At 38.7% G+C, this 27413-nt stretch overlaps 1 protein-coding gene across 8 annotated transcripts in view; it reads right to left on the bottom strand.

Moving 5' to 3' along the window:
- The window catches only part of APBB2 (amyloid beta precursor protein binding family B member 2), a 165728-nt gene that overhangs the window by 58861 nt on the left and 79454 nt on the right, over positions 1 to 27413 (bottom strand). For 7 of the 8 annotated variants that reach the window (XM_077782812.1, XM_077782819.1, XM_077782818.1 and 4 more), the window contains one exon: positions 4399 to 4607. In XM_077782812.1, coding sequence (XP_077638938.1) covers positions 4399 to 4607 — 209 coding nt within the window. The remainder of the gene's footprint in view (positions 1 to 4398; positions 4608 to 27413) is intronic. The other variant, XM_077782817.1, reaches the window with a different exon arrangement.

Below are 27413 nucleotides of genomic sequence, written 5' to 3' on the forward strand. Positions count from 1 at the left end.
AATATTTCTAGAGAAAAAAAAACAAGAAAAGAGCAAGAATGGAAGAAGGATTAGTACAGAATGCAGAGATTTCTTGCCAAAAAAGTAGTCTTGAAATGTGTATCAGCTTTTTTAAAAAACAACTCTAAACCAAACAAAGCACCCACCCTCTCATTTTCCATTCAGGGTTCTCAAAGATTTTCAGAGGTGTTCAGTGGTACAATCAAGCAAGTAGCAGTAAGTTTAGCACTAACACAGTTCAGCACAACCTGAGGTTCAGGCTTTTCTGTAAAGCTTGAGAAGAACAGCCGATGCTGGAGTGCCTCTCTCCTGTTTCACCAAGGGAGAATTCCCACAGTCCTCAATAAAAGTCAGGAGATTTGATTGCTGGGAGACCCAGAGCCACCTCTTTATAGCTTCACCAATTCAAGAAATCCTGAAATTAATTCCTGTTCTAAGATGAGCTCTGCTGGGCTGTCCAGCTCAGCCCCAAGGTGAAGTGGTACCCACTAATATGGCCCAAAATATTCATCTGCAGGGTGGACTTCCCACCCCAGAAGCATTCTCAATGTATTCCCACTAGAGGAATTATTTTGTGAGAAACAACTCTTAAGAGTAACCCCTTCCTAATGTGCCTTTGAACTAATTGAATTGTTACTTTTTCCTCCCAAGCCCCTTCTCTTTCATTATTAGCTGTTAGTGGTTATGTTGCCTACAGAACCTCTAGAGGTCTTCAAGACCTGGGATGAGTTAGGCTGTAAGAAGACACAACCACCATCACCAAATTCTCCTATGATCTCAAAAAAGCTCTTATTGAAACATAAGCACTACAGATTTTTCTCTGCAGAGGAAATGAGAAAGAGGCAGCAAAAATTCTAAAATTTGGAAGAGAATGTTGCAAAAGACAAGGATTCAAAAACAAAATAATCTGACAACAGACAAGAGAAAAGAGGGGTCTAAAACTAAGTTAAATTTAAACAGCTGTGCAAAACCAAAACACATTTTCATGCTTTTGAGGGGGAGGAAGGGAAGGAATGTTACAGGTTCTTCAGATTTAGTATTTATTAGCATTTTTGTTAAATCAGCAGGATTTTTGCATAATGCTTAACCCATAATTGCTTTGGATTAAAATTTATTTATTATCTTTCTTTCTTGTGAAAGAAAAATTGCCTTGCACTTCATGTAAAAGTAAGACATTTCCACTTTATTTTCCTTTTTAAAACATTTTGCCATTTCTACGCATGGCAGCATCATTCTTCCCTATACTTTTTAAAAAATTCTCTTATCAACTTTATGCTAAATATCCAGATTAAGCTACAACACACAAATGGCTGAATTGATCTGTTCTTTGTTGACTGCCCTCAGCTGTGAGCCACATTCTACCAAATGAAGTAAAGCTTCTGTATATTACATTATTTAAGAGACAGGGACACAAAATAAAATGAAGGAAAAAAAAGTAGGAAACAAGACAAAGGGTAAAAAGGTGTTACTCAGAGGGGTGGGAAAAATGGTGTTTCTAAATGTTTGTTTGACAAACTCATAACCTGAAAGAGCCTAAATAAACTCATTTCAAGACTGGCACGTGATGCTTTACAGACAAATGGGACTTGGATAAAGTATTTTTATAGGCTCACAGAAGCCAATTGGTTCAGATACCAAATACTACCCATGCCAGTCCTCAATCCTAGATTATACTCTTTTATCTACCTAAAACCTACAAATCCAGCATGGGAGAATGAGCTAAACCAGCCCTCTCAAAACAAATTATTTTGAAGTACAGGCTTCCAGCAGCAATGACAGAACCAGCAGTACACAGCTCACACATGGGTTCAGCTTGGAGGTGGAAGCTCTTCACCACAAGTGATGCTGTCAGTGGTAGTCCTGGGATGAAGGCACTTGGGAGCCCCTAGTCTAGACTGAATTCCCAGTCTTCTGTGAAGTGTGACCTTATCACAGACACCTGCATTTACTATTTCCCAGGGAGGGAAAGGAGGAGCACTTGGGTATGCAGCAGTGCAGTGAACAGGAATTTAAACAAATATTGCCTGCCAGTGACTTGGAGACGATACAGTGTAGGCATGTACCAACTGCAGAGAGACTAAAACATAAAAATTCATGATAGCTGACACTGTCAAATTATTTCATTACTCCTATCTCAGACACACTCTGTGACTTATTTCTCTCTTACTGCTCTGCACTGGGGTTTCTGTGCAGAACCAGCTGAATCACAAAGGATTCTTCCTCAACTTCCTATTAATAAAGCTTGGCATCTGTGGTTTCAAGAAATGCAAGACTTCTTCTAACAGTTTCCACTATAACTCCAGCCATGCCTTGAGCCTCTGTAAAAAGGCTGTAAAAATGTTTCAGTATTTGGAAGTGGACAAAATCCTGAGCCCAGTTCACGCTCTTGTTTTGAGCTCCACTACTCCAAAACTGCTGGTACTGTATTGGAGTACTATCTTAATGATCACCGAATCAAAAAGCCAGTACTGCTTCAATAATGCTAAGATGCTGATCAATGAATGCAGAAACTGACAAAAAGCAAATGTTTTTGCCTATATCTACAATTAAAATAACTACATGATATCATACTAATATGAATTTTGCGGATGTGCTTATTTCTATATCACCTTTTACAGCACAGTACATGATCTTGGTGCTGCCATAGAACTGTCTGTTCATAAGTCTTTGCTGGAATAAACTCCTTGCTGAATTAGAACTGCCATAACAAAATGTAGGTGAGCCTACTATATACTCACATATGTGTATATCTTACTTAATACATCTATACTGGATTAAAATCTATGTTGTTATAATTAATACATTTTTTACTCTCATGATGCTGTTGCGAATTAATGATTATTATTCATAATCACAAACTATATTTCATTTAAAGAAAACAATCATGAAAAGTTAAAAATAAATGTAATGCATTACCAGCAGGTCTGAAATTTTAATTGTAAAGACACTTTAAACAGACATAGAAAAATATTTCAAATGAAAATACAGTTTTCTCCTCTGCAGTTTACTGATTTCTGGGTTTTTGTGAAAACCATCTATAAATTACTGTTTAAGGTCCCATTCTGTACATTCTAGAGTTAGAAACATAATAACAGTAAAGTTATATCCTTCACATGTACTTTAGAGGAATTTATACTAGAAGCTTGTGCAGCCCTTTACATACAGCATTTCTGAATTTTTTTCTTGTTTTCTACTAGAATTGTAATTACAGTTCTTTCTCCAAGAATCCTTTCGGAAATTATTTCCAGCATGCCTGGTGCACAGTATGAGATCTTGACAGATGTAAACCATAACTGAAATGTTGTGGTCAAGTTTGCAGACCTTATGAGCAGCATTTATAAACACGTGGGAACAACCTTTCTAAAATAATGAACACGATTGTAGGCATTTAAGTCTACACAGGATAAAGATTTTAGCACCAAGATGGTAATACATACTTGAATGTCCTTAACTCCTCTTAATTTTCATGTAAGTTAGTTTAATGCATATATAAACAAAATCAAAAAATTATCTCTCTAAATGAATTAAAAACCAAAAAATCAAACCCCTAGGGATTGCCTGATCCAAAACTCAGAGCCAGTACAAAGACTTCCCTTGACAGAGCTGTGGACATTTTTATGAAAATTCAGTATAAAAATCATTCAAAACCAACATTATCTAATATTAGTATTTAATTCCATAGAAGTCTTCCCAGCATACTAAAACAAAGTGATTGCATTTTTTGCAGCATATTCTTATTTATGATAATTGATTTTACTTTTCTACTTGCATGACACCAAGCAAACCCTTGGATTGTGTCTGAAAGCATTATTTTAAAAGGCAGTACCAGGTACTGCTCTTTCAGCACATGTGGAGGACAGAATGCATCTCTCTGTTTCTAGTGAAAGCCTGATAGATATTTGGTACTGGCAGGATGCACAGAGACTTACACCTGAGAACACTACATGTTTATTCAACAGAAACTGCCCTGTAAAGGAACTAGTGTCTCAAATGAAGACTCATACATCTTTTGTGATACTCCTACCACATGAGCCAAAAAGAAGATGCAAACAAAGAGTCCAGCCAAAAACCTTCTATCATACACAAAAATTGTATGTATCCTGTATCCATATAAAGCAGCAATGCTTCAGAACTGCCAAAGTTTCACACTCTGATATCAGAGTCTGCCTGTCTAATTTATCAGAGACATGTCTGAATTCATCCTAGACATCCAAAATTTAGGGTGTTTAATCAGGCACCCCCATTATAAAATGAATATAGAAAATAGATACTTACGAGGTATTTTCAACAAGTAGCTACATTTAAGGCCAGCTTAACTATCAGCTAAACATGCAAGTTCAAAAAGTTATTTCAATTTTCCTTACAGTATGTAGCCCACAAGAAGACACAGCAGGTTACCTCAGTTTCTGGAGTAGGAGATGGAGTAATGGAACCAAGAGATCCTTTACGTGAGCCCTGGAGATCTGTTGGGATGGACACAGGACGCTGCCATTGAGTTGTTCCTGTTGGTATGTGCCAGTAGTAGATCCCAGCAATGTCATTTATTTTTTTCCAACCAGGTGGTAAGTCTGGGTCTGTCTGAAATGAATGATCGCTCCATATATCTGCTGAGAACAGGAAAAAAAAAAATCACACAGAGAAACAGTTCTTCCATGGGTCTGCATACCTGGTACTGCTGTTTTACAGTTCCTGTGCAAATGAACACCAGAAAAACATATCAAATTATGGAGACTCAATGTAACATGACAGATTAATAACCTCTTGTTACACTGCTGCTCTTAATCCCTTTTTGAATTAAAAGTTTATTTTTAGTCTATCCTTCAAGCTTTCTACTAGGTGCTTTATTGTGGCTGCTTTTTTCTGAATCTGAATTTACACACATACACATAAACAGACACACAAATGTCATGATAACTTGAAATAACTCTTACACTCCAAGGTACAAACCAGACTATTTCTTCCCCATAGTGACTTTAAAAGTTCTTAAATGACTAATTTATCATTTGAGGACTAATCTAAGCAAGTTCTGCAGAAGAAATGCTAGATGATATCATTACACTCAAATGTAATAAAAAGCATCACCTATGGCCCAAATCTGAAATCAGCAACATTACCATAATCAGTTCCAGAAGTTCATAAGTATTTTAAACATTTGCTTTTAAATGTCTCCTATTGTAGTCTCTATGGCATTCAAGCATGTAGTTCCTGATTCCAAGGTCTTATATGTTTTAAAGCCTATTCATCTTCAACCTTGCCCACTTTTGTTTTCCAGCTGAATAAATTGACTGCACTCTTCTCAACCACATAAAAGGCAAATAAATGCAAAACACTTTCCACAATTTGGGCTACATCATGCAAGAAGTAATGTGATCAAATATCAAAATATCACAGTGAAGTATGTGTGCAACATCTCCAAGTCCAGTGTAAGTTTGAAGTTTAGGCACAGCCTCAATCCTTGCTATGCATACATGTGGATGTATACACAGCTACTCAAACACACAGTCAGCAAAGTGTTAAGATATGGATGCATTAAACTGCTAATTTCAAACTAATTAACCAAAGGCACAGAGGAACCAACACAGTTATTTACTGTTGCAATGACATGCAGTACCAGAAAGACCTAAACGGGAATTATTTTGAAGTAAAAACAGAAAAACTCACAGCAAAAATAAAATTTTTAACCTAGAGACTTAAACAAAGAACATATCTGCAACAATTAGTTACAAGACAAGAAATTATCAGCTGGAAGGAAATAAAGTAGAATATCTGGGATAAGAAAATATCATCTAGCTTAGTAATACTAATTTATTTTGAAAATTTATCCATTAGCAAAAATAAATACACCAAAATATGTTTTCATATGCTGAGAAATGACAGAAATTAGATTAGTTTTCATTTAACATAGCTCAGGACTTCCAAAAAAGCAGCATTTTCCAGAGCAAATGACTGATTTATGTCTGTGTGCAGGCGCCCCTCATGCAAAGAGACTGGCCTCAGACCATCTGATAAACACAGCTGAACAGGACAGCACCAGAGGGCATGTGTTCATCCTGAAACACTGGGCCTCATGTTTGCTGTGCAAACCTGCTTTAAAAAAAAAACCCCAAAACATATGTGTGTCCCAGCCCCTGCTGCAGAATGGCAGACTGTTGGATAACCTTTTCACAGGCTGTGATTTCCTACTAACATGAACTGGAAAGCTTCCTCTGAATTTGAATGACCCCATTCAATGGCATGACATTTCATAATGCAATTTTTGTTGCACAGCAGCTAGGTGTTATCTCCACTTCCAAGAGAACTTGGTGGTGATGATAAGCAAGGTCTGGGGACAGAGTCAGTGCCTCTCTACTTAGGACCTGCATGAGGGAACCTGGTTTACTGAAAGCCAAGCAAACTTCCTTCCTGAAGAAAATACTCTTAAGTAAGGCAACATGTCTAGCACAATGAATCTTGTATTGATCTGGAAAAATAGGCCTGTATTTTGCACATGCATCTCTTCTTCAGGTGAAAACAAATCCCACCAATCAGCATGGCTAGGGCACTAATTTATGGACAGAAAGAGTACTCTTGAGTAAGAGGAAATGTAGTCCCAAAGGGCTTGAGTTTGGCAGCATACATGACTTCAAAATAGAGACTGTAAAAATGCTGCACAGAGTTATCAGAGTGCTGGGAGTTCTGTTCCTGGGATGTGCAGTACAGTAATAGCTCCTATGCCACAGGACAATTTTAACTGTTATTTCACATGCTAAAACCACATTTTTTTTGAAAACTGGAAGACAGCAGCAAGGTAGAGTCATACTAAGACAGAAAATATATTCAGGAAAATTTGAGAGATATCATTGCATCATTGAAAGGACACATGCTTTGTGTTTCCAGGGATTAGTTTCAACAGAGGGATCTCATTTTGTCTCCTTGAAGCATTGCAGCAGATGTGAGTGCACAGCCTCTGGCTAATGCAAATACAGCTCTGCTGGAGTTAGTGGAAGCACTAGACTTTCAGTCAGTCTTTCTAGCTTAAAGAGGGCTTATTTCACTGTGTGGGAGCAGAATGCCCAAGTGAGACTGCTTGTCTGCAAGGCTCAACAATACTGGCAACCACTTGATCTACACTATCTAAATAGGTTAAGTAATAAAATACCCACACTGTACAGAGATAAAGATGAGATATCTCTTTTTTGTTTTATATTTCTAGCTTAGCTACTTCAATTTTTATGATGCTTTTGTAACAATTTTTCTTCTGTTAAAATCCTCTGAAGAAAAGGGACACCATCCCAACACCGGATTTGATCCAGACTGATTGCTTATCACTGTCACAAATGTATACTTCCACAGAAAAAAAAAATAACTGAAAAGGAGTATTCATTGTCCAGGCTGGAAGCATGTTGGTAAAAATAGAAACATTTAGTGTTTTCCAAATGTAAAAAAAATAATCTGGACAACAATAAGTCTATAAAGTCACTTCTGAATCTCTGGCCCTCCCATTGCTCACTTTCCAGCAGTGGATGCACAATATAAATGAAGAATTCAAACTGAAATGCACCTTGTTTGTAGTAAGAGATCTGCATCAAAGCTTCCTATGTCAAAAATTGCAGAGAATGGGCCAGCAACAGTATCCAACATAATGTCCTAGTGTTTAGCTACCAATCACTAGCTTCATATCTGATGTCTGTCTTCATAGCTGGGCAGAATCATGATGAAGAGCTGGCCCACTATCATGTGTATTACAGATGCTGCATCTCTGGGCAACCAAGGGGAAGCACAAAAAGGAACTGGGAAGACAGGAGGCTAAAAAGGTTTTAATGAAAGGAAAGAAGTGGGAGAAAGTATTGTTTTCTTTCCTGAAGTTCCAAAATCTTGAAATGAAAATGTTTTACTTCAGCCTTCTGCATCTAAATAAAAGCAAAACTAAAAGAAAAGAAGGCCACAGAAACTTAGCCTTTTTGAAGAGATGCCAATGACTTCAGCAGATCCTGGATTTCATCCTAAGAGAAGCATATTCCCCCCCCGCCCCATACACACACTGATGATCAAGTCAGGAACTGAAGGAAGAGGAAGGCTCTGTATTAACAACTGCAGGCAAGCAAAATTCAAGGAGCATTCTCCATTCAATAGCACAATAGAAAGAACACAGGTCATGCATATTTTTATCTCATCTATTTCCTGCAGTGGGCTCAATGTGCAAGTTTAAATTGTTTGGTTTTCATGAAAAGAAGTCTCCAAAGATAACTTCTCACTTTTTATGCACTACAGCAAAATCAACAGTTTCACCTTCTCACATAGTTCACACCAATGATGGCCAGCAAGAAGCCTCACCTAAGCATCACTGCAAGAAGAATGAATGCTCAGCAACATATGCAGCAAAAATACAAGTCAACAGGTCAAATAATCATAAATCAGACACATTTGTCTAATTTGGGGAATGTTACTCAACAAGAAATGATAACCAGCCAGAAGCTGGTCATTTGTCACCATCTTTGCTCACAGCATGTATCTGGTTGTCATGGCAACCCTGTCATCCTCCTTGCCGAATTGCTGAACCAGCCACCAGTCACATACACTTGGGGAGAGGAAGATTCTCTAACACTTTCCAGGAAAACATGCTGAAATGTGGGATTTACAGGCATACACATAACCAAACTCTAACTGTGCCAAAATGATTTGCTGTTTTGATCAACTGTAAAATCAGCCATAATCAGAAAAGACTGACTTCATAAAAATCCTAAGGAAGTTTGGGATGAATTGCCTGTACTATTTTTCTTTTTCGTGATATGCAATCTTTGTCTGGCTGTATAAATGAGTTACTACAAGCAGAAGAAGCATTCAAGCTGAGATGACTAATCTAAAGGAAAGGAGAGGAAAGCAGATTTATCAAGATTCAGGAAAAAAAATCCAGAGACCACAAGTAAACCCACTTGTTTTGCTGTCTTGGCTTATTTTCTCTTTCAACGACCAAAGCCCATGCTGCTGATACAAGGATACAATACTAGCACAATTACCAAAGAAAACAAGGGCAACTGACTTCAGAGAGGGGTTCTGAACTGTTGATGACAACCATGGATAGTGATGGGCAATCCAGGGCGATGGATGATACTAGCTGTCCTGCTCAACTGGGAGAATTCTGGGGCTCTCCAAGTTGTCTGCTCAGGGCTGTATAGTCTGAGGTGCACAGCCGAAGCTGTGAGAAGCCAGCACCACAGCTTGTGTTTACAGGAGTTAAACAGCAGCAGCAGCACAAAAAAAGTACTGCAGTAAGACTGTGAGGAAAGGTGTATATGTTCCTTCCAGGAAAATGGGAAAAAAATAGGTAAACACAAGAGGACTAGCCTGTTCACCAACAAAAAACATCAACAAAACAAGCAGATTCTGGTGAAGTAAGGAATAAAGACTTGGAAGGGACCTGAATTGCTGTGTCAAGGGAGCTGTGTGGCAACAGATGGACCAGGAAGAAGTCAGCCTCTGTCCCTGCTGGAGGAGGGTGGCTATTTAGTCAGGTGAAGCAGCAGTGAAAACATGAAATTAGACATGTAGGAAGGATCATGTCAGCTTGAGCAAAAGATGATGAATTGCTACCTGAAAAGTGCTGTACCGGAGACACATCCTACAGCTCTTCCACAAACATTACTGCGTGACAAGAGAGCAATCTCTTGATTAGGGTGCTGATAGATATTAGGAGAGCCAGGCAACTAGGAAGATCTACTGGGTCTGGTTGGAATTGGTCTAATTCTTTTTCTTAGCAGCCTGTAAGGTACTGCACATTACATTTGTAACCAAAACAAGTGCTGGAAACACACCAGTGGGTTTAGTTATTGCTGAGCAGTGCTTGCATAGGCCCAAGATTGTCTCTGTTCTCAGCCTCAAGCAGATAGGCTAGGCCTTGGCTTGTTAGTTCTAGTGTTTGCATCACTTTTTATATATGATTATTTCTTTCTTCACTTACTAAGCTTTCTTTACCGTGAGCCATAACTTCTTCTCCCTTTTGCACTTAGAGTTCACTTCCCCATCTCACTGGTGGGAGGAAACAAGCCACCACAGAATACAAAGCATATTGGCTGACCTAAGACCCAGGAAAAAATAAGTAGGTACAATCTGGGATGGAATGAGAGTCTCAAACAAGTGAGGGCAGCATATAAATGAATGCCCTTTCCACCAACTTGGTGTTTAAATGAGACAGTGTCTGAACAAAGTGCACCAATATCTTAAAAGATATCTACCAACTAATTTTAAAAGTGGTCAGAACAATTTGCTACTGTTCTAGCTAGTGATCTACTGCTTATAAATACCTTTTGCATATCAGAGAATTACAGAATAGTTGGGGTTGGAAGAGACTTCTGCTAAAGCAGGTACACCTAGGGCAGGTTACACAGGATTGCATCCAGGTGGCTTTAGAATATCCAGAGAAGCAGACTCCACAACCTCTCTGGGCAGCCTGTTCCAGTGCTCTCACCCTCACAGTAAAGAACACAACCAGTATAAGTGAGTTTCTGTCTTATTTGAAATACTAGTTCTCTATTCCTTCCACTAGATGGCAAAAGCTTTTACGTAAAGAGTAGTCCAAAACACAGCAGACTGTATACTTCTAAATTGGTCTAAACCCACTGTGATCACACATTGAGATTGTGACCCAAAGGGTCTCCTTACCTCAAAGGACTCTGAGCAGCAAATAGTTCATCAAGAGCTATTTAAGAGTATTTTCATTATCATTATTAGCAAATTACTAAAAATAATATTGCAAGTTAGCTTTCGGGGCTAAACCAGTCCAACAGCAACCTGCATCTGCTTTTCTGATATGAATTTTTTTTGCATAGTATCTCTTCCTCCCATGCCTTTCCCCACAGAGAGCAGAACTGCAGCATATGATCTCGTAATCTGGGATCCTAACATATTGAACTACTTCATCTTGTTTTAGAAGCAGGGTTTTGTTTGATCTAAAGACAAAGAATTAAATGACCACCCCACCCAAGGGACTGCTAGACTGACAGAGTGAAGCCTGTGCACATACTGTCACACCAACCTGCAGGCACACTGCACAGCACACCAAAGGAGAGCAGTGTGCACATGAATAGAGTCCAGCCCCCTTCCCTTCACAAAATTCATCTCTCACAACAGCTGCAGCCAAGCATTCGGTAGAAAAAGAGGGAAAATCACATTGGTAGCAGCTCTGGATTTGTTAATTTCTCTTAAAAGAAAGAGTCTGATTCTTCTCAAAGTGAATTGGTATGTTAGTATCAAACTACAGAACAAACCAATCACTTTGAGCAATGCACAAATATAGTCAGGAATTTTCACACAAAACAGAAAGGTTCGGTCTATAATACTGACACAAAAGGTATTGCAGTTAAACACAGATGTCCTGATTTCAAGACACAGGATGCCTACAGAGCAGGAGGGGATGGAGTGCAAATGTCTGGCATATGGCAGGAGGGTCACCTCAACAGCTTCATTCTCCATAAAGGAACTCCTGCACCATAGTGCTTTATTTACAACTAACACTGTTGTCTTGCAAGCTTCAAATAGATTTCAGTATCTCCCAGCTTGTAACTCTCCATTTTACTGAGACTGGCTGTAGGCACAAGTGGTTCCCATCTCCTTTACAGTTTCTGCTAGTAGCTAGTGCTTCTTACCTTGATACAAGCCATCAATGACAGAGGAACAGATCTTAATCCCTCCAATATACTTGCCATTAGTCCCTGGTACTAAAGAATGGTATAAAGTTGGACTAAACGGTACTAAATAATGGTACAAGGTTGGATTCCATCATTTAATCGCATTTGTTTGAACTGAGGGATAGCTTTCTATCCTCTCTATTCTATTTCTATTGTATCCTCAATAGTTTAAATCAAGTATTAGTGAAGTCAGTAAGTGCCTCTTTAATCTGAATGACACAAATAGTAAAACAGAGTAAGGAAGAAAGAATCTGACTAGCAGTCACCACCATTTTTCCCCTCCATTTTAGAAAAGCAACAACATAAAAAATATCTGCATTAAAAGTCAGGTACTGGGCAAAGGTAATTTTCTTTATCTGCAATATAATGAGGCCTACTAACTTCAGGAGTCAATGGAGAAAAAGGACTGCACTTCTCTGGAGGATGTCCTGCATAAACATATTGATATACTCTGAAATTTTAGGGACATGCACATTAGTGTTTTTGTGCATATGACTGGCTAATTAAAAGTAAGTGAAGTTGCTCAATGGCACAGACATACAATTCAACTGGTGGCTTGACTAAAATCTGCTTTTCTTTGACAGCTTCATTTAGAGCACTGTGCAAATACAATAGAAAAACCTTTTTCTGAATTTAATGATTAGGTGAAAACAGAACATTAAAATAAATTATAATGGAGCTACTGTCTGAAATGAAATGTTTTAGTTCACAAAAAAAAGCAAACTTTGTGAGAATAGTAATTTCCCCTTCCATATGCAAGCTCTGCTCATCCTTCAGTTCACACATGTAGCAGAGGCTCTAGGATGCCATGAAAATGACTGCTTTATCTTCACACCATCCTTGTGAGGCAGGAGAGTGCAAGCCCTGTTTTAAACAAAGTCAGGGAGGTGTAGGAGGAGAGGTCTGAGATGCATTAAATAACTCCCTGGAGTCATGCCAGACTCCAGGTCTGTGCAGGCTCCCTGCACCCAAGCACCAGACAAACACACTCAGTGCACAGAGATCAGGCACTGTACTCCAGTGTGACTACACATCAGAATCCCCTCCACCCTGCAGTATGGACTGCTCTTTCATGCCAAAACTTGGTCAATTTAGTACTCTCAGTAAAAGCTGGAATGTGACTTTTAGTAATCTAGACAATGGATTTGTTTGCCACTTTAAAGCTGTAATGAAATGTGCATTAGAGAGAAAACAGAAGGCTCCTGTATTTTTCCAATATAGAAGCTAAAGACCTAGTATTTCCCCATCTGCAAATTAATTTCATGTTGCTGCAGTACTGAAGGGATGGGAACAGTTATTATGGTGAATATCCACTTAGAGATGCATAAGCATGGAGTTTGGCACAAGCCTAGGAAGCAGCACTTGGCCCCATGGCCTGCACAGAGACACTGAGGGGGAAGCTTGGGCACCTTGGGCAGCTGCAGCCCGTGCTGAGGGCTTGGAAGATGGTGAACTCAAGCTTCACCTCCCAGCCTTCAAACTTGGAGACTTCTTATAAAAAAGAAAGCCAACAAGCAAACAACTTTAACCTTTTCAAAAGTAATTTTGCTTCAGCTGAACTAAGTCATTCCCTGCACAATGCATAGAGCCATACATGAAGTGCAATGTACAGCAGGAAGGCTTTATGAATGGGGGCTTCTGACAGCAGATGAAAGCTCCAGAGGAGCTGGCTGTGTTTCACCTGGCACAGGAGAGGGAAGCATGCTGCTAGCACACCAGGGTGTCTTATCCCTCCAGTTGTTTTTCAAATATTTCACATCACTACATTGGTGTATCAATTTTCTATTAAATCTTTAGTCATACTGTCCAAATACCTTCTGACATTAAGAAATCTCAAGGATGTTAATCATCTTTGAAAGCATCCATCTAGCATTAGAAATACCAGTATTTTAATTCTCATATCTATTTCATGGCACTCAAGCACTAAAATTCTGTAATTTTCAGAGTGGATTCACATATGTAATTGAAGCTGGACTTAAAAATTTGCATTTAAGGAGATACAAATAGTATCTCTGATATAAGCACTAGCAAGAATTAGAAGAAAATTCAGAAAAAATAACTGTGGCCTAAATCACCCGGGAAGTCTAAGTTAGCAAACAGTAGCCAGGAACAAACCCAACACACAGCAACTAGAGTCCTATGCCAGACAGCATTTGAAACAGAAAAATGAACGGATTAATTTTAAAATTCCACAGAACCACAACAGTTTCACTTGCAATTAGTCCCACATTCAATTCAAAGCCCATTAGCAAAATGGATGCTTTGAAAACGAGGATAAATTTCCCTTCAAGGTGCATATGCCCAGACAACAACTTGAGAAGTTTTTTTACTGTGAACCCTGAGATAGAATACCCCTAAACACAAACATCTGCTTGTTAAGAATAAAAATATGCCAAAGCACAGGAAAACAATAGACAAAATTTCCAGTGTATGACAAATCATAAGCCACTGAGCTCTGTAAGCACTGTGGGGAAGACCTTCTGGTGTTAAAAAATCTGGAAGAGGTTTGTAATCACAAACAGCTGATTGTCATCACATGTTGTCACAAACAGTAAAACAAGAGATGCACGAGCAACAGAATGATCCTTTCCCCCAGCTGAAAACAGTAGTCTTTGGTGGAAACCTTATTTATTTGTGGACATGCCAGAGGACTGCAGGTGGTTTTGGAAAACTGGAAAACTAGTTATGTAGGATGAGAAGAGTGCCCTTTCTGGATTTCTATTTACCTTTGTCACTGAGCAAAAACAAAAGACTGCAGATAGATCCTACAGGATTAGGATCCACACAGTTTCAAGAGCTGTTTTCCAATGCACAGCCTTCACCGTTTCATTTTCTTCAATGGACAAAGACAGCCACCTCCTCTTTTTTATCAATTTCTTACAAGTTCTTTTAATGTTACTTTTCTGCTACATCAAATCCTCATATACAACAGCAGTCAGTTAATTATCTTTTGCCACTCTGGAAGGATCAAGGTCACAAAGTTTTTTGAAGGCAGCATTTTAGTACTCACTGGAAGTTGAAAAAATTACACTTTATGAACCAAGATCAAGATAAAAGTCTTCATGTATATAGTTTTAATGTAGGATTGAACTATCACAGGACTAGTGCATACACTTCATGTGCCCTACTATAAAAATGGATGCAGCAGAATTAGAAAAGGAAGACAGATTAAAATCTCTCTGCAGGAAGAGACATTGAGTAAAGTAGGGCTCTCCAGTTTGGAGAATAAATGACAGGGAGGAGGGGAGGATGTCGGAGAAATCTGTAAAATCATAAATGGTGGGAAGAAGGCAAGGATGGAGAGGAAATCATCATTCACTGTTATTTACTGCTTCCTCAAACAGAAAAGAAAGAGGAATCTAATGAAATTATTGGAGAGCAATTTTACAACAAAAGGAAATACTTTTTCATATAATAGATAATCTGATTATGGAGCTCATGGTCACAGGATGTTGTGGATGCCAGAAATACAAATGAGAAAAAAAATGATTAAACAAATTCATGTTAGAAAAGTCTATCAAGAGCAATTAAAGAAGATAACATGAATGACATAACAAGTCTGAAAGTCCTAAAACTATCAATGACTGAAAGTGAAAAATATATAATAGAGAGAGAACCACTTTATGCTAGCCCTGTTTTTGTTTTTAGTGAACTGCTATGGACCCCTGTCGGAGAAGCAACCCATAGAGAACTCCATGAGCTTAAGGTCTGTTATATAGGGCCATTTGGTTATGTACAACATGGAACTGTAAACACTAACTCTTGTGAAAGCTCTGCCTTCTATTTACTATATTAGTTTACATTGGAAATAGTGGAACTAACAACATTATTGAAGGACTTTGATAAAAGTTACCACAGCAGTTATACTGGATCAGATTAAAAAGCCCCATCTGATATAAGAATTCTCAAACCATTATTTGCAAGCTTTCTCTGAGGTATTTATATATAAATATAGATATATATTCCTAGAAGGAAAATACACAATAACTTTATTTTCATAAATACAAAAGTACACACTTTCCTACCCTAAGATGCAGAATAATCACATCTGACAATAGAAATGCAGGAGTTATGGGACTGAATATTATTATCTTTTCACACTTGTCCCCTTCCAATTTATATTACCATGTATCCAAAAGGAAGATTTTATAGTTTTATAGCAATTATGCATCACCATTTAACAAATATAAATTTATATATAGACAAATAGAACAGCTGGTCTTAAATATCTGTATGAATAAGGAAAGGGGAACATAGTTGAACTACTGAGGAGCAGTTAACTAAAAGTAGATCTGTCTGGTGAGTAGTGCAGGGACAACTGCTGTGGAGAGGTAATTAGCACTGCTTACACTACATGCTTTTACACACAACAATTACTACAGTTCAAAAAAGCTCTTATGTCAAAAAGTGTTCACAGTCTTGCTGTCCTGATATTATTTTCATTCCAGAAAATTTCAGAAGTAGAAAGAAGAGATGACAGCAACATACTGTAAGCAAGATGTTAGCCAGAAATTCAGTTTACGCACTGGTAACCAATTCTCAGTGAATCCTGCCACCTGAAAATAGAATTATCACAGATAAAACGGTGGCCAGGCAAACACACAGTCCTGACATAGCATCTGTAAAACAATAAACCAAAAGTCAAAATAATCCAATCTGGTGGCCTTTACACTGACCCTTTTACAATAATGTTACCAGAAGGAGAAAACAGTTTTCTCTCTCTTTTAAACTTTGACCACCACCTTACCCCTCAGCAAGTCATAAAACCACATCCCACTAAAAGAGCTTTAGTGTTTTACCAGATGAGGTATTTGATTTGCTCGTTACTGAAGGATTCAAGCTGCAAGGTTCATTCCTTTCAAGAAGTTTACTTTTAAAACACTGAAGAAACGACACACTACTCTTGTGAACTCACACTTGTTTTCAGCATTTTTGACAGAAATTTTTATGACTTTGTGTCTTGTAACATCTGGAACTTTTTGTCTCCCCGTCTCCTGGAATCAATGGGAAAACTGCAGCTTGTCCACTTAAAAAAACATCCAAATCAACAAATATTCAAAAAGCCTCTCATTACAACTCACCAAATCTCCCATGTTTCCCTCTCAAAAAAAAAAAAAGGTATAAGCTGAAAAAACAAAATTAAAATGAAAGCAGTATCCCTAAGAAGATAAAAAATAACCTGAAATTTATTCTTGCTTTTCAGTACGCATTGTTTTTAAACTCCCATTTGGGGACAAGGTGTATTAGTTCCAAGAAGAATTTATGTTAGCTTTCCTTCTGTTTTTAACCCTTTTCCAGGGTTTACTGGCATATATTGAAGAAGTTATTCATCTGTACTTTAGCCTTTATAAATGCATCATATCTATAAGTATTCCTGTGCAATTAAAATGAGGATTTCAAATTAAATGTATCACTAAAAAAGAAGCAAAAAAAGTCCCTCCCCTCCCTTCTACTTCCAATGCTTGATCTGTCCATTTGACCTGTCTGCAGATGGAGTGGTTTGCAGAGGAAAACAAAAGAGGTCTACTGTGTAAATACTAGATGTATTCCTCCATCTACAATAAAGCTTCAGTTGTACACTTAAATACTTAAAATACAACCAATAATTACTCTCACAGTATTTTTAAAGTGTGGTCTGCAAGGAGTGCAACTTTTAAATCAGTACATTTTGCCTGTGTTTTTGTTTAAATACTGTTCGACAGTTATTGCACTGAGATTAAAACTTGGAACCAGTGAACCTCAAACATTAGTTGAACACATAGATAACAACTCCACTTACTTCTGGCAGAGAGAAAATTACCCTCCTGCATCATTCCTGGAAAACCACAACTAAGTAGAGTCACTACTCAATTGGTTTTATCTTGGAACAGCTAAAGCTTGTCCCAGGTTAACAATAGCCTCCCTCAAGTCAGAGAGACCTATCCACCAAAAAGGGTGATTTCCTCTGGGAAGTGTTGAGTACACTGGATCATACCCCACTATTTTCTGGACCAGCTTTTTGAAACTTAAAGTGGATGTGGACAGGAGCCACTGGGAGGAACAAAGAATGGGGAAACTTCCACTGTCACCCTGTTCTTAAAGCAGCTTCTTTTAAGGTGCTGCATTTCCCCTGTGAAGTAATTGAAGGATTAGAAAATCTTAGATAATAGGAGCTTGGTATATTCAAAGTACAGAAATCTGGAGTATAGTTCTGAAAAAGAGAATTCACCTGTGACATGAAATCAAGAGAACTATAGAAAACAAATCTTCTGTTAATGATCAGCCATTAATTTTGATGTTGCATGAAAGTCTTATTTCCTATACTTACCCTGAATACAGAGGCAATACAATTTTACAATTTTACCATTTTAGTGGGAAAAAACCAAAACTGTAAGAAAAATGAAATAAACTTCCTCTTCCCTGCCAGTGGAAGCTTAGCTCTGAAATCCCTATTGTTCTGACGTCATCTTCCTATTTTTCAGATACCTTTGTTACAAAAAACAGTGGTTATGTTTTAGCACAATTAACCAAAGGAAATTAATGTAGCCAGGAGACTACAAAGTTCCTTAGTTGATCTGCTGACAGCTTCCATGGGCAAAAAAGGGAAACTCATTATTTTGTTTTAGTTAAGCACAAAAGAAAAATAAGGTAATTTGAGTTTAACACCAAATGTTATCTTGAAATTCTGCTAGAGCTGGAGTGTGACAAACAATGCTAGCTTACCCACAAAAGAAAAAAGTGAAATAAATTACAAATAATTTTACAAAAGCCAAACCAAACTGTTTCTTATTATTAGTTTGTTTCTGTAAGGAGCAAATATCATTGTGCTGTTTAATTATAGTTCCCCTAAAATGAAGAGAAAAAGTTGTGTAAAGGTTTTGTGTGACTCAACTTTCTAATAAGACACCCTTTTTCTATCTCAACAAATTGATTTATTTAGAATGGTCAAGAAGGGCAAAAAAACATATTCAAATATTAGTCAACATTTTTTGGCAGCTCCCAATTCAATACTGGCTATAAACTGCCTCATCTTTCTAACCTCCAAACCCACACTCGATATTGCCAAAGTTCCTTTACCTTGAATTTTGGGGGTACCGCTATTACACTGGGACTGAATATTATTCTCTTTTCACACTTGTCCCCTTACACTGTTTAGAGATATTTTTTCTACCCTTTGACTACAATAAAATTACAGGGGAAGAATTTGTCATAAGTAAAGGGGAAATCAGAAGTCTGATTTTTAATGTATTTTAAATTTATGTAAAGATCTTCAAGCTCTGTGAATCACAAATATAAAACATCACTTGTCAATTCACTACTGAAATAATGAGCATTCAGGAAGATACTGCTGCAACCTAAACTATCAGATACCAGCTGATCTTCCACTGAGCAGATTTTTTATTAAAAGATAAAATAATTGCATTCAGCATCCAGGCCTAAGTGACATTGTCAACCAGTGCTATGAAAAAGTAAAATAGAAGTGTTACTTACAGTTACTAGATGCTCCTGTATAGTTCAACATGTACTGATCTGTTACCAGCATCCTTTAAGTTTGCTATATACATGTCCAAACAGCTTCATATTCTCCTTCTGTGTAGCATCTCCAACTCAAATATAAGAAAATACACTGCTGTGTTTGAACAGACACTCACTTAATTAGTCAAATGAGGAATGGTACTTTGGATGGGAGGCAAGAGAAGCCACCCCCATTCAACTGCCGGTAAATGTAACAGAGGAAACACCACATGTTGACCATATAAATTACTGCTTTTTCTAATAAAACAATTAAAAAAAAAAAAGAGGGGTGGCTATACGTGGATTTCAGCAGTGTGTGCATTTACTGCCTCCTCCACTGAATTCATTCCAGCTTGCTAGACACTGATGTATTTTCTGACTGACTCTGTTTAGGAGACAAGCTTTTGAAACAGTACTTTCAGCCCACAAGCTTTTAGATGACAATCAAATCAAGATTTAATAAGTTCAACTTTGAACCAGAACAGCCCCTCATCCTGCAGATCAGCCCCTGGAAATATATTTACGTTGATTTTTCCTCTTCAGCTGCCTGCATAAAAATGAAAAGCTTAAAAAAAATGTAAAGCAAAGATCCACTCTTCAAAGACAAAATTCTTCTTAAGGCTGCAAACCTCCAACCTCCTGAAGGTGCATTGCAGGAATGGTAGGAATTGATTTAGTGAAAGGCTTATATTAGTGAGAGCACTGTTCTCATTGCAAAATCCCTCCCCTTGCTATAATCAATAATTTAAGCAAAGCCAAGAATCATGTCAGCCAAAATGACCAGGATAACTTGACTGTCTCTTTCTTATAGAGTACAAGTAAAATTAAATTAAGGTCTGAATGGGAATGTATTCTAATTTAAAAATTCATTTGGCCAATCTGAGTTGTGCCTTTTGGCTTTCCTACTGAGTAGGGGAGGAGGGATGGGGTCTTCTGTTCCTTACTAAAAACTTCTCAGATTCAGAGAAGTGTCCAAAATCCACTTCCAAGAAGAAAAAGCCATAACCTTTGATTTAGAGTATTTAACTGGTTATGTGCAAAAAAAAAACAAAACAAAAAAAACTCTAAAAAGTTAAAGCTCTGACTTGTAGATTATGACAGTGCTATTCCTCTCTCAGTGCCCTGCAATGATGTCTGAGTTAATAACTGATGCAGTGTTTAAATTGAGCTCTGCAGAATCTCAATTCAAAAGCAATTAAAACCAGGAAAAATGCATTTAGGTAAATTGTGTTATTGTTTAGGATTAAATAGTTTTGTTAAGAAATAGTTTCATTGAAGAGTTCTGAGGATGATTTTTTAAGCTAAAGCCTCGAAGTAGTCTTAATATGCAATAAATCAGTCCAGTGTATCAAATGATGGAGATATAAAATAATCAACATAACAAATAGCAGTTAAAAAAGAATCCCTATAACACACCACCATATAAAAATGGTTTTAAGTGCCCCAGAGACACTATAAGCAGGAAGCAAAAATATATGCTTTATATTTGTAGTTCTCCTCTCCCTTTCTCCCCAGTGTTTTCTTATCACCAAAGTATCATGGACAAATCTACTTTGCAAGCCAAAGGACACACATTGCTGGGGTTTACAAAACCACTTTATGTCATTATGTTGAGCTCTGTGGCAGCCACTTATTGGACATTTATGGCCTAACCCTGAGTACCCAGGGGCTCTCAGAATGAAGCAATCGAGTCTTAACAGCAAATACAGGTACTTTCATGGGTTTGCTTTAAAAAAGGCTTCATGTCCCTTAAGGCAGGGACCAGACATCCACTCTCAAGCAAGGACTGAGTCCAGAGCAAGGTCTCTCCAGTATGCCAGGTCATATCATACAACACCTCTTCTGGCCCATGGAGATGCTCAGTACTGCTCTGAATTTAACCCACCTTCTAAAGCAACAGCAACAAACCCAAGCTGCCTGCAGCACAATCCAGTCCATGTCTTGGTGGGACGTGTTATAGGTTTCTGCATATCCAGAAATTTCTGTATGTGCAATATTGTAACTTTGAACATCACCATTGTGACCCAAAGGACCCACAACCCCACTTCAGCCAATTCCATATTGCTAATTAAAGCTGAATTCAACTTCAATTAGCTAATGCTTGGCTTATGTCAGAAGTCAGCACAGGCAGAACCAGTACACTGAGAGACTGGAGTATAAAGGAGCCATTAACTTGGGGAGATTATAAGAAATACCTCCACATGCAAACATATCAGGTCAGGAACTTGAGGAGGATTTAAGTCTGTGTCGTTCACTGTACAGACATCTCCTTCCACAGGGGCCTGAACTAAGATCTGACCTTTTCTTAGCAGTACTTCAGTATTAAATAACTCAGAGCTCTCCATTTTTGTGTTCTTTAAGTTTTCAAAACTTCCGTGAAATAACATCCCAGCATAAGCAAAATCCCCAATAGTAATTTCTGCTGTCAAACTTAGTCCATCTGATTTACTGTCATCACCTTTGTGCTAGTCTTGCTTGCCTAACGTGCTGTCTACAAACATCCCTGCTTGCTTCCAGCTCTCCTTCCATTGGTGCCAAGTCCTTATTTATCTCCACAGCCACATATTATTTATCTCCTTTTGCTTCCCCCTCCAATGCATCCCTCCTCCAGGTCATGTTCCCATCTTCCAGCCTATCCACCCCACTTCACAACTGACATGTTCCCCCATCAGCTTTCCCTGAGAGCAGCCAGGAGACCGGCTCAGCACTGCTGGGCCTGACACTGGGATCACAGCAGGAGCTCCCCAGAGCAACCACTGGGGCCCAGGCTTTGCACTTCCACTCTGCAGAGCGCAAAGAGGCAGGAATATCTTCTGAGCAGGAAACTCCCCAAGATGTGCTGGCCATCCCCAGCTTGTACACCTGGTGAATTGCTGCTACCCCAGCAACTGCAAGGTCACCCAAGAGCTCAAGGGCCACTGTAAAGACTATAGAGGCTCACTCTGCTGAGTGGTGATACCATTCCTCCTGCCACACCTCCTGCAGCTGATATATAGGAGCCTAGAAGATAACAAGCAAGCACCCAAACAGACTGCAAAGAGCTTCAGAGCACACAGACCCAACCTAGAAGAATATAACCTTGTTCTCAGCTTGCATTAATAAACAGAGGCCAGCACATACAGCATTCTCCCAAAGGTAATTTTGTTTCTTCCTTCCCTTCCCCAGAGATATCTATACCCATTTCAAAGCATCAATCAGGTGGATTGAAGTTTGGCCTGACTTCTATGCAGCATTCAGAAGTGCTGAGGCAGAGGTTTTCTGGATCAATTTCGGCCATAATTTTTTATTACTTGAACAGCTTTATGAACTGGAAAGTTTTTTTTTAAGGAGAGGTGGTTAGTCTGGTATGAGCTTATTGTGGCTTTTCTTCTGTGCAACTTCCTGCACTATCATCCCTCTGAAGTCAGGATCCCCATTATCTTCTCTGTTTTCTCTTCTGTGATTTGTTTTTCCCTTCCTCTTTGTTTGGTCCTGTGTCTGACCAGGACCTATCCTAGGCATAGAAGAGGTTTTTCAGCAAGATGCACTTAACCTCAGAGAGGACATGCAGCACCCAGAACTACACATTTCTATCCCTAAATTTCAGAAGTTTGGAAAGTTTCCAAAAATAGTTTGATCAAATTAAGTACCTGACATGTTGCCACTTCTGAAACTTGAGTCTGCCCTATGGAAGCTCAAAAGAGTTTTCCACTTTGCTACAGCACACAAAAAGCATGTCCTAATACCTCTTAACATTACACATTAATGTAAAGTGCATTGTGGAGTTAAGGGAAACGTGCAGTGCTCTTGGTTTCTTGTGAACCATTCAGGCAGTATCACGATACTGGTATTTACTTCCCTGTGCTGTCTTAACAGCACCTCTATGCCCCATTGCCACTTTTTGCTTTCCCATGCAGGTATTCCACATGTTCTAGGCACAGGCACTGCAGGCATACGTTTATCCCCCAACTACACATCTTACTGAATAGAAAAATACTAATTTTTAACACTCTCAAAATCATAGTACTACACTTATACAAAGCAGCATTATGATAGTTTCTGGATTAGGTATTATGTGCTTTACTAAGGTAGCATGGGAAGTGTCCCTGAAATGACAAACACCAAACAAGAAATTAAATATCAAGGACAAAACAACCCAGTTATTAGAGTCCCATCAAGTGGCCAGAAGTTCACTGGAGTAAGGTCAAAATCAATGAAGCTGTGTCAGCATTGGGCCACATTTGACACTACTTGTAGCCAAAGGACTAAGCTAGCCACAGCAATGCTTTAGTAGTCAAAGCACAGCCATGACAAGGCAGCTGTCTTCAAACTCAATCTCTGCCAGCCTCAGGGCACCCAGGGAGAGATGTCACAATAGGAGAGAACTGTTTTTACAATGAATATGACAAACCATCCTAGACCCTTTGGGAAAAATAGAGCAGAGATTAAACATTAAACATATTTTTAAAGCAAAGACACAGTAAACAAACAAATTTCATTTCTGCACTACAGGGCAGGTGTTTCAAACTCTATTCAGCTGGTTAATTCATCTGTGAGTGTTACCTAATGTGCATCCTGCTCAGCATGTGATTGTTTCTCCAAATGCAAGTCCTAGCTCTTGCCTCTTCCTGCTGCCTGTCTTGGACACAACCAGACATCTCAAGGGACACCAGGTGGGTGGTTGAACCAAGCTCACTCTAGGGAGGAAACTGAATGGCTCTGATGAACTGCAAAATCTCTTTGGCAAACAGTTGTATGAAACTGTAACTGTGACCATACAACACATTCTGAAAAACCTCTTCTCTAGTCCCAAATGTTGGTAGTTGCAAACAGAGTTTTGAAGAGTATTTAAATCGCTGCTACAAAGCATCTATTCTCCCATTCTGGAACATTAATTCACTTTTACATACCCATTTTTGTTATCTATCTCAAATCAAAAGGCTGATGATTATTACTCTTAATTGTGGAATCTTTAGATTTCTAGTCAGAGCACTCAAACACCCAAGATAAGGATTTAGGTGGCTCCAGTGAGACCCACAGAATAAAACCAACTTGACCAACTAAAATACAGCAAGCAGCCCTCCTGTGCAACTGATAGTGGCAATGTGTACTTGAGAGGATCATCTTTCAAGTTCAATTTACTATCAAGTTCAATTTGTTTTATAGCCTTCTACCAGTAGACCCTGATACTGTGAACATTGTATAACCATGGCTGCCCTTGAAGCTTTATTTCTTTTAAACTGACACTGTAATCTTCTTATAGGGATGGCTAAATAGAGACAAACATGCAGTTAGTAACTTCACATGCAGAATGTTACCTGCACACACAGTGGGGATATAGAGCAATAGTCACCTTTCTTATTTCATAAGCAGTCAGTGAACAGTTAAGCCTGAGACTAAAAAACATGCACTATTCTAGAGACATGGTTATCAGTAATGTGCAGGATTAAAAAAAAATTATAACAGGCCTTTAGGATGCGCAGCAGGTGTGAACCAGAGACTCTTATTCTCAAATAGATGAAAATTGGGTGTTTACGTAGAACCCTACAACTGTATAGGCAGTTCCCTGTATAGTTTTATAGGATGTGTGTTAATTCACAATGTAACTAAATGTATTTTTAGTACATAAATCTTCTTCCCCACTCAGGAACACATAAAGCGTGTTCTGAGCAACTAACAGACTTACTGTCTGTATCAGATAGGTACTGCAAAGGAAGAATTGTGCATTTAAGGGGACATCCATTTTAATTTGGTCAAATATACTGGTTAAAATCAGAGGCAGTATTGACCATGCTATAAGTCTTTCTGACAAGCTCATGATTTACTGTAATTTTTATTGTATTAGGAGGGTTATTCTCCCCAGCCATGCTGTTATTTCAGAACACTGGGCTCTCTTTGAAAGAGCAGCACTCCTGATCCCCAAGGGCCACTCTCTCAGCTGCCCTTTCTGCACGGTATTGAACTGAACTTTTTTATTTGTAACCAGCTGTTAAAACTGCCCTCTGCTACCTGCTCAGAGACCAGCAGGAGACAGGCATTGGTATATTGCAGTTGCACACAGCAGCAGTGCTCCTGAAAAAGGACACTTGTGGTTCTAATACCCCTTTGATTTCAAGTGGGGAAAAATGAGGCACCATGTTACCCAAAGGCTGAGAGACGAGGGAGGCAGAGGAGGCTGCTGCCCCTGCACACCCTCCCACAACCCCAAAGAGACAAAGAAGGGCAGCTGGCATAGAGTAAGAAACATCTGTGGCTCTCTAGCACTGTATGTCCCACATCTCAGGGATTTTCCTAATTATGGGGCTATTCCTAGCTCTAGAAGGAGGGGGTTTTATTTAAATTAAAAGAGAAAGCAAAAGCAAATTCCAATTTTCTTGTTGGTTTGGAGACAAAGAGAATTCTTTTTATTTCCTGACTACCTCTTTTTATTTCCTGAAGAATCTCCATTTCCAATTCATTACAGACTATTACACAGAGCACTGCACTTTACTATGGCGGAATAACTTTCCACTGAAATTGTTTTTCAGGTGATACAAAGATTAAGATATGTGCCTGCCTTCTAGGGAGCTTCTTAGCAAAAGGCAAACAAAAAAAAAAGCAAGCGACAAACATCACTCATTCTCTCCTAGGTTTGAGCTCTGGGGCATGTGCTTTGCAGCTGCTTGCACCACATAGGTTCATATAATGAATTTACATACAAACATACATACATACATACAAATTTATCCACGTGAAACTCACGAATACAAACAGAGAAAGAAGGAATAGGTAGATGGTGTAATAACACAAGATGTGTTTCCTTTGAAAGCCAGACTAAGGAAAGCTTCTTGAGAGAGAAGAAGGAAGCAGTCCCCATGATGTGACCAGTTCTGGTCCATTTGCAGTATTAAAAGCACCTGGAGCTGGTGTGTGGTTATTCATAAGACTCTCCAAATGACAGAGGATTCAGCTGCATAGATACAGCAGGTCCCAGGGGAGATGCAGTGCCTGAGGCCAAGGGAGGCAGGTTTCCTTGTCTGGGGGACTGCCTGCAGTGCTGGGTGTCAATCAGCTCTGGTGGCAAGTCACTGCCTGTCTCTAGGAAGGCTGCCTGAAAACCCATTAGGGCTTGGCATGTGCTAAGATCTCGATGACATCCCACTGCTTTGCTGACTATAGGTTTTTTCTGCTACTAAAATCACCACAGACTTTTTTTTTTTTTTAAGTACTATAGCTCAGAAAGGCTAAGTAGCTAAAAGCACTAATAAGATTATCTGAAAGTTGAAGTCTATGTAGTTCTTGCCAAGATGCACATACAGCTAATACTCCTGGAGAAGAAGAGTCTCCTCAAAACATATTTCTTATACTGTTCTGTGCTTATTAATGGATTCTATCATATCTGTCTATCAGCATTAACATTTGTTTAAATAAGTCAGTTGTTTTGTGTCTTTAAAGGGAGTTGTATTTATTTTTTATCTCATCATTCAGAGAGAAGCTCAAGGCTCTTGAAAACACCTTTTTATTAGACCACATGTAGAAGTATCCAGCTCTAAGGAGACTTCAGGAGGATTTTATCTAAACAATGATGCATTCTGATTGCAATTAATTAAGAATAAAGTTTTCAGCATTTTTGAATTACACAACTCTAAAAGAAAACACATTAAAACAAAACAACAAAAATACCTCACAAAATAACATTCAGATTTCCAGGATTTGAATAATGAAGTACTGTTAAGAGTGGGAAGAACAAGACAAAACAATGCAGAAGTCCTGAAAGAAGCATATTGCTATTTTCAACAGTGTCTTCCCAGGAAAACCATATTTCTGTAATATTTCTGCATAAACTGAAATGCCAAATATAATCTCTGGACTGAACATTATTAATTCCCTAGGTAACTGCTGACTACATTCTTTTATGGATTAACTGTTCTCAATACTGGGGGATTTCTTAACTTTCCACAAGTCATGTGACTAGAACACTACTGCATATTTTTTCCCCTAGATAAATGTCTTCCTTTCTTTGGGCCCTAACATCTACTGCTGGAGCATAAATGCAAGGGTTGGGGAGCACTGAGCTGTGATGACCCTACACGATGCTCTCCTCCTACCCCAGATACAGTGGCAGTGAAGAGCTCTGTCCATGCCCAAAAACACAGACCTCCAGCGCAGACACCACCAGGGCTCACTGAACAGCTCCTCAGCTGGGAGGGCTTCTCATTACCCATGTTGGCACATAAGGAGAGAGCATCATCAAATGCACACGTACAAAGTTGTGTATTACGAAAGTTAAAATCTTCA

Source organism: Lonchura striata, chromosome 4, assembly GCF_046129695.1.
Source record: "Lonchura striata isolate bLonStr1 chromosome 4, bLonStr1.mat, whole genome shotgun sequence".
In the NCBI taxonomy this organism is placed as follows: Eukaryota; Metazoa; Chordata; class Aves; order Passeriformes; family Estrildidae; genus Lonchura; species Lonchura striata.